The sequence below is a fragment of the Passer domesticus genome, chromosome 31, assembly GCF_036417665.1.
Source record: "Passer domesticus isolate bPasDom1 chromosome 31, bPasDom1.hap1, whole genome shotgun sequence".
Taxonomy (NCBI): Eukaryota; Metazoa; Chordata; class Aves; order Passeriformes; family Passeridae; genus Passer; species Passer domesticus.
Window position 1 is genome coordinate 2,506,110 of NC_087504.1, and position 8,209 is coordinate 2,514,318.

Sequence of the window (8,209 nt, forward strand, 5' to 3'; positions counted from 1 at the left end):
GGGGCCGCCCGAGCCCGCTCCCGCTGCCCGCCCACGGGCGGCCGCCGCCCCTCGGTGGGGAGCGGGGAGCGGGGGGGATCCAGGCGGAGAGCGGCACCCCCTTCCCGGGGTGCGGCACGGGAGGGCCGAGCCGAGCCGAGCCGGGCCGGGGGGTGCGGGATGCCCTCCGCCGCGGGGCCGGTGGGACCGGCGGGACCCGGGGCCGGTGGTGCCGGTGGGACCCGGGACCCGGAGCCCGGGCTCGGTGGTGCCGGTGGGACCCGGGCTCGGTGGTGCCGGTGGGACCCGGGCTCGCCGGTCCGGCCGCCACGTGGGCGGGGCCGGGGCAGCGAGGGGCGGGACCTGCGCGCCCCCCACGCGTGACCCATTCACACAAACAACGCCAGGCCGCGCCCTGATAGGCGGAGGCGGTTGTCAATCACAAGGGGTATAAATGAAGGTGGAGGGCGTGGCTTGTGGCGCCTGAGTTTTGATTGGTTGAGGGGCGTGTCTGTCAGAGCCGTTACCAGGGCGGGGCGTGGCTGCGGAGTAAATGGCGGGTATGTTGGTCACCGTGGTAACCGAGGGCGGGAGCATAGCTGCTTCCTGCACGCGCATTGCTGATAGGCTAAAAATACTGTCCATCAACGCGGCAGCAGCAGAGCTGCGGTTTGATAGGTTAAACTAGCTGTCAATCAACGACAAAGCCCGGCGAGCGCGTCTCCTATTGGCTGTGGGCGCTCCTCGGCGGCCGGGCCGGGCGGCGGAAGCGGAAGCGGCCGGCGCAGCGGCGGCGGGAGGGATGAAACCGGCTCCGGGGCGGCGGCGGCGGCGGCGGCGGCGGCTCCCGGCGCTGCCCGTGCTGCTCTTGCTGTTCCTGCCCTTCCTGCCCTTCCTGCCCCTGCAAGCTGCAGGTGAGCGGGGCAGCGACGTCCCTGGCCGGGCGGGGAGCGACGCGGCGGCAGCCCCCGGGGCAGCATGGCGGCACAACGGGACCGGCGGGCCTCGGCGATCTGCCCGGTGCCCGCCGCACCCGCAGGGAGCCCTCTGAGCGCTTTGCGGGGTCTCCACGCTCAGGGGGCCGGTGCGGCAGCGGGGTTTCGTGTGCCGATGCCCCGGTGCCACCGGGCCGCCCGTGCCTCCGGGAGCCGCTTCACCTCGGGGGGCTCGGTGCGTGCCGGGGGCACGGTTTGTGTCGCGGAGGGTTTGGAGCTACGAGTGGAGCCACGTGGGGTTATCCCGGAAAAAAACGGAGGGTGAATTCCAGGGAAAACGGCGGAAAACCCGCGGGGGATGCGGCGGAGTGGGAGGGGAGGGGAGGGCTGGGCAGGGGAAGCCGAGGGCGGCAGGGCCTGAACTCTCCCTGTGCTCCTGCCAGGCCCCAAGGATGCCGTGATCCCGCTGCTGGACGGGCACGACTCCCAGCACCGGGAATCACAGCGATTCTGCTACAGCAACACGCGCCCGCCGCGGTGGAACGACGTGTGGACCAGGACACAGGTGAGAGAGGAGGAGGAGGAGGAGGCAGATCCTCCGTGCTCCACCCCTTCCATCCATCCATCATCCATCCATCATCCATCCATCATCCATCCATCCATCCATCCATCCATCCATCCATCATCCATCCATCCATCCATCCATCCATCCATCATCCATCCATCCATCCATCCATCCATCATCCATCCATCATCCATCCATCCATCCATCATCCATCCATCATCCATCCATCATCCATCCATCCATCCATCCATCCATCCATCCATCCATCCATCCATCATCCATCCATCATCCATCCATCCATCCATCATCCATCATCCATCCATCCATCATCCATCCATCCATCCATCCATCCATCCATCCATCATCCATCCATCATCCATCCATCCATCCATCCATCATCCATCCATCATCCATCCATCCATCCATCCATCCATCATCCATCATCCATCATCCATCATCCATCCATCATCCATCCATCATCCATCCATCCATCCATCCATCCATCATCCATCATCCATCCATCATCCATCCATCATCCATCCATCATCCATCCATCATCCATCCATCCATCCATCCATCATCCATCCATCATCCATCCATCCATCCATCCATCATCCATCCATCATCCATCCATCATCCATCCATCCATCCATCCATCCATCCATCATCCATCCATCATCCATCCATCCATCATCCATCCATCCATCCATCCATCCATCCATCCATCCATCATCCATCCATCATCCATCCATCCATCCATCCATCATCCATCCATCATCCATCCATCCATCCATCCATCCATCATCCATCATCCATCATCCATCATCCATCCATCATCCATCCATCATCCATCCATCCATCCATCCATCCATCATCCATCATCCATCATCCATCCATCATCCATCCATCATCCATCCATCATCCATCCATCATCCATCCATCCATCCATCCATCATCCATCCATCATCCATCCATCCATCCATCCATCATCCATCCATCATCCATCCATCATCCATCCATCCATCCATCCATCCATCCATCATCCATCCATCATCCATCCATCCATCATCCATCCATCCATCCATCATCTATCCATCATCCATCCATCATCCATCCATCCATCCATTCACAGAGTCACTGGGTTGGAAGAGAACTTCCAGATCATCAAGCCCAGCCCAAACAGCTCCACTCAACCCTGGCACCCAGAGGCACACCCAGCCTTGGTTAAACACACCCGGGGATGGTGACTGCACCACCTCCCCGGGCAGACATTCCAGAGCTTTGTCACTCTTTCAGTAAAAGCTTTTCCCTGATTTCCAACCTGAATTTCCCCTGGTGCAGCGTGAGGCTGTGTGCTCTGGTTCTGTCAGTGCTGCCTGGAGAGAGCCGAACCCCAGCTGGGCACAGACACCTTGCAGGGAGTGTGGGGAGTGATGAGGGCACCCCTGAACACAAATCCCTGGGGCAGAACCAGCTCCTGGGGCAGGAATTCCTGGGAGGGACCAAGCTCCCAGGACAGAACCAGCTCCTGAGGCTGGACCAGGTCCTGGTACCCAAATTTCTGGGGCAGAACTAAGACAGGAATTCCTGGGACAGACCAAGCTCTCAGGACAGAACCAGCTCTTGGGGCAGGAATTCCTGGGACAGAACCAGGTTCTGAGGCTGGACCAGCTTCAGGAACAGGAATCCCAGGAGAGAACCAGCTCTCAGGACAGAACCAGCATCTGAGATTGGACCAGGTCCTGGCACACAAATCTCTGGGGCAGAACCAGCTCTTAAGACAGGAATTCCTGGGGCAGGACCAGCTCCTGGGGCAGGAGCCCAGGGCCAGGACCAGCTCCTGGGGCAGGACCAGCTTCAGGAACATGAATCTCTGAGGCTGGACCCGCTCCTGGCACACAAATTTCTGGGGCAGAACCAGCTCCTAAGACAGGAATCCCTGGGGCAGAACCAGCTCCTGGGCAGGAATTCCTGAGGCAGAACCAGCTCCTGAGATTGGACCAGCTCCTGGAACACAAATCTCTGGGGCAGAACCAGGTTCTGAGGCTGGACCAGCTTCAGGAACATGAATCCCTGGGGCAGAACCAGCTCCTAAGACAGGAATTCCTGGGACAGACCAACCTCTCAGGGCAGAACCAGCTCCTGGGGCAGGACCAGCTTCAGGAACATGAATCCCAGGACAGAACTGCAGCTCCTGGCACACAAATCTCTGGGGGCAGAACCAGTTGCTAATACAGGAATTCATGGGGCAGACCAAGCTCCTAGGACAGAACCAGCTCCTGAGGCTGGACCAGGTGCTGGTACACAAATTTCTGGGGCAGAACCAGCTGCTAAGACAGGAATACCTGGGGCAGAACCAGCTCCTGGGGCAGGACCAGCTCCTGGGGCAGGAGCCCAGGGGCAGGACCAGCTCCTGGGGCAGGAGCCCAGTCTCTTTTCCATTTCTCAGCCCCCCTCTCCCCGCAGATCCGTGTCACCAGCAGCCGCATGATCCGCGTCACCCAGGTGGACAGCGAGGAGGAGCTGGAGAAGTTCAGCGTGTGGAACGTGCTCTTCTCCTTCCTGAGGGGCAAGCTCAACGACACCAGCATCGATGTGGATCTCTACAGCAACAAAACCTGCCTCAAGGTGGAGCTGCTGGAGCCTGGCACCACCTACTCCGTGGTCCTCCTCCGACGTACGTCCCCTCCCCGCTGGGGAAAGGGGGCCCGGGGCTGCCCAGGGCACAGCAGGACGGGGCAGCTCATGATCCAAGGAGCTGTTCCTTCCTCAGGAAGGGAATTTGGTGTGCAGAAGGAATTTGGGGCACTTGGAGGCCCAGTCTCTGTCCTGTCACCCTGTGGCAGGTGGGAGCTTCCTGCCGTGCCCCTCTCCACTGAGATGATTTTTTTTTTTTCCAGGTTTTGACCCTAAGCTGTTCCTTGTTTTCTTCCTGGGCCTGCTGTTGTTTTTCTGTGGGGACACACTGAGCAGGTGAGCCCCCTCCTTTCCCTGGGGGCTCCTGGGTGGGGCTGTTTGTGCACAGGTACCCAAAAAATACCTGCTGTGATTGATTCCATGTGTGATCATTGCAGGAGCCAAATCTTCTACTACTCAGCTGGGATCAGTGTGGGCTTGTTGGCCTCGCTGCTTGTCCTCGTCTACATGATGTCCAAGGTCATGCCCAAGGTAGGTGTCACATTTTGAGGGGGTCAGAGACCTCATAGCCCTGTCCTGGGTTTGGTACAGAGCACCTCAGCACCTGGGGGAGGTATCCACAGCCCGCCTGCAACCCCTCTGTGCTCCCCTAGAAAAGCCCTGTGTACTTCCTGCTGGTTGGAGGTTGGTCCTTTTCCCTGTACCTGCTTCAGCTGATCTTCAAGAACCTGCAGGAGATCTGCAAGTCCTACTGGCAGTACCTGTTAGGTAGGTGGGAGCTCTGAGAGTCACCTGTTCACCAGGTGAACATCTCCTGGCAGAGCTGTGCAGCAAAGCTGAACCTCCCTGTCCCTGCTGGTGCTGTCAGATTCCTCTTCATCCTCACAGAGCCCCCAATTTCTGTGCTCTCCCACAGGTTACCTGCTCCTCGTGGGCCTCCTGAGCTTTGCTGTGTGCTACAGGTATGGCCCCTTGGAGAACGAGCGCAGCATCAACCTCCTGTCCTGGGCCCTGCAGCTCCTGGGGCTGCTGCTGATGTACTCGGGCATCCAGATCCACCCCATCGCCCTGGTCCTGGTGCTCGCTGCTGTCTGCACCAAGAACCTGGATTACCCCTTGCAGTGGGCATTTGCTGCCTACAGGTGAGGCCTGTGGGGCTGCAGCGTGCCCACTGCTCCCTGCTGGGTCAGGGTGAGCTGCTGGATGGAGCCTGTGGCACACAGCAGGGTTGTTTTCACTGGGGTTTGGCAGTGGAGTGCCCATTTTCCCTGGGATTGGTGAAAGAGAGGGTCCATGGGAGCAAGGAGCAGAGCTAGAGGGGTGTGTTCCACTTTCCTTACTGCCAGCAGGATCAGGAGCTGGGAGCTCGGGATGCCCCAGGGATTCCTGTTCCTGAAGCTGGTCCAGCCTCAGGACCTGGTTCTGTCCTGGGAGCTTGGTCTGTTCCAGGAATTCCTTGCTGGTTCTGCCCCAGAGATTTGTGTGCCAGGAGCTGGTCCAGCCTCAGAAACTGGTTCTGCTGCAGGGATTCATGTTCCAGGAGCTGGTTCTGCCCCAGGGTTCCTGCCCCAGGAGCTGGTTCTGTCCTGGGAGCTTGGTGTGTCCCACGAATTCCTGCCTTAGGAGGTGGTTCTGCCACAGAGATTTGTGTGCCACGAGCTGGTCCTTGCCCTGGGAGGTGATCCTACTTCAGCTGCTGGTCTTGTCTTGGAGTTCCTGCTCCAGGGATCCTGCCCTGGAGGATGGTCCTGCCCCAGGGGTTCTTTCCTGAGAGTTCCTGCCCCAGGGATCCTGCCCAGGGTCCTGCCCCAGGAGCTGGTCCCACCCCGTCCAGGCAGTCATTAATTGCTGTTTCCCCCCTGGCAGGAGGGTGCAGAGTTCCAAGCTGGGCCCAACCCCTCCTCGGCTGCTGACAGAGGAGGAATTTCAGCTCCAGGGCGAGGTGGAGACCCGCAAGGCCCTGGCAGAGCTGCGGAGCTTCTGCCAGAGCCCCGAATTCTCTGCCTGGACCACGGTGTCCCGCATCCAGTCTCCCAAAAGGTAACATCCCTGACAGCTCAGGGTGGCCACCCTGTGTCCCTCTGTGCTGTCACCTCTGTCCTTAGAGACAGAGACACAGATCTGTGGTGTGTGGGGGGAAAGGATGGATAACACCAGGGGATGGAAAGGATGGATAACACCAGGGGGTGAAAAGGGGGAAAGGATGGATAACACCAGGGGGTGGAAAGGATAGGAACACCAGGGGATGGAAAGGATGGATAACACCAGGGGGTGAAAAGGGGGAAAGGATGGATAACACCAGGGGGTGGAAAGGATAGGAACACCAGGGGATGGAAAGGATGGATAACACCAGGGGGTGAAAAGGGGGAAAGGATGGATAACACCAGGGGATGGAAAGGATGGATAACACCAGGGGGTGGAAAACAGGAAAGGATGGATAACACCAGGTCCCAGCAGCAAAATTCTTGACCTGTGTGTGTCAGGGCCTCTCCAGAGGCACTGGACACACCTGCCCAAGGTGCTGTTCCGTGGTTTCTGCCAGGTTTGCTGATTTTGTGGGTGGTGCTTCCCACGTCACCCCCAACGAGGTGTCAGCCCACGAGCGGGAGTTCGGCCTGGAAAGTCTCTGCATTGACGAGCAGCTCTTCGAGGAGGATGATGATGATGATGAAGAGGAGGAAAACATCAGTGACTCCTCTGGTGGGAATCACAAGAGTGATTCCCTGCCCCACAACCATGTGGATGTCCAGTGAGGTCAGCTGCCCTGACTGGCCAAGGAGCAGAACCAGTGCTGGGCTGCTCCGGGCAGGGTGGGGATGGTCCTGGTGGGGATGGACCCCCTCTGACAGGGAGAAAAGGGGTCTCACCTCCCTGCAGCTCCTACCTGAGGTGTTGTCAGCACAGCTCTGGGTGTTGAGGTGGGTGGGACACATGGGAATCCCCCCCAGGCTGGGAAGTCACCAGGATGCAACCTGGACCCAGCCCAACTTTTGCAGTGGGTGTTTGTGAGCTCCCAGGGTGGCACCCCCGGGGCAGGGACCCCCTCCCAAACCTGGCCGCTTATCTGGCTCCATCCCCCACTGCAGACAGGAGCCTCTTTCCCCTCTCTGGGCACTGGACAGCCTGGGGTGGGGATGGACCTTCCCCTCCATCTGCAGGTGCCTGAGGGTGACACACACGAGAGGAACTTTGGACCTGTCCCGCTGGTACCTGCGTGCTCAGCACCTGCCTGGAGCCGTGGTGAGGGAGCTGCCAGTGACCTGCTCCTCCTCCTCCTCCTGCTACAAACGTGTCTCAGGGCTCCAGCTGGTCGGGCCACACCTCTGCCTTGGCTTCAATCCCGTGTGGATACCAAAAACTCCTCAGTGGAGCTGTGGAGCCTCAGGGTCTGCCGGCTGCCCCTGGATGTGGTGTTGGGGTGGAGGCCGTGCTCAGCCCCCTCTCCCCGTGCCAGAGCCGAGGATGAGTGTGGATGTGCTTCCTCCCTGCCTCACTGCCATTCTCCTGCTGTTCACCCTCTCCCAGGGGGTGTGGGCAGGGATTGAGGGTGACCCCACTGATGTTCCAGTGGGGAACTGGGGAGCTCTGCCAAAGCCCAGAGCTGGAGGGGACACCCCAATCTATGCAACTTCCTAAGCAATAACGCTGCCCTCGCCTCCTCAGTGCTCTGGGGATGCCCAGCCCAGCCCCTGCCTCACCTGGAGCTTCTGCCATCAGTTTGTCCCACTCCCAAATTTGTCCCTGTCCCAGGTGTGCTCCCCAGCCCTTGCTGTGCTTTCCTCCCTGCTCAGGTGTGAGCAGACTCTGTTACTTCATCCCCCGCGCCTCAGCGTGGTGGATGACTGATTATATTTTTAATAAAGATGTATTTTTTAGGTCCTGAGCTTCATTTGTTCGTCCTGCTGTGACCCCAGGGCTCAGCCAGCTGTGGGAGGTCGTTCTGCTGGGGATGATGTGTGGGGACACAACAACCCCTGGGTGGCATTCCCTGGGGACAGGGAATGAGCATTGAGTCCTTGGGGACAGCCCTGAGCATTCCCGGTTCTGCAGCTCCAGCTGCTCCTGGTTCTCCAGCCCTGTACCTTGCCCCTGT

The 8,209-nt window shown here is 59.5% G+C and overlaps 1 protein-coding gene across 2 annotated transcripts; it reads left to right on the forward strand.

The window, feature by feature from the left end:
* The first annotated feature begins 761 nt into the window (after positions 1–761).
* NEMP1 (nuclear envelope integral membrane protein 1) lies at positions 762–7,999 on the forward strand. Of its 2 annotated transcripts, none has more exons than XM_064401238.1 (10): positions 762–893; positions 1,358–1,479; positions 3,946–4,156; positions 4,380–4,452; positions 4,554–4,647; positions 4,770–4,884; positions 5,033–5,258; positions 5,983–6,156; positions 6,659–6,870; positions 7,275–7,999. In XM_064401238.1, the coding sequence occupies exons 1-9, from the start codon at positions 782–784 to the stop codon at positions 6,867–6,869; spliced, it is 1,338 nt and encodes a 445-aa protein (XP_064257308.1). In that variant the 5' UTR covers positions 762–781; the 3' UTR covers position 6,870; positions 7,275–7,999. The 2 variants fall into 2 exon arrangements, with proteins under 2 accessions (XP_064257308.1, XP_064257309.1); XM_064401239.1 differs by having other exon boundaries at positions 6,659–6,816.
* The last annotated feature ends 210 nt before the right edge of the window (positions 8,000–8,209 follow it).

Bases quoted from the DNA above. Each gene is read 5' to 3' on its own strand.
- NEMP1 (XM_064401238.1), top strand. From the start codon at position 782: ATGAAACCGGCTCCGGGGCGGCGGCGGCGGCGGCGGCGGCGGCTCCCG. The intron at 894-1,357 runs GTGAGCGGGGCA...TGCTCCTGCCAG, and splicing joins CCTGCCCCTGCAAGCTGCAG to GCCCCAAGGATGCCGTGATC. The intron at 5,259-5,982 runs GTGAGGCCTGTG...CCCCCCTGGCAG, and splicing joins TGGGCATTTGCTGCCTACAG to GAGGGTGCAGAGTTCCAAGC.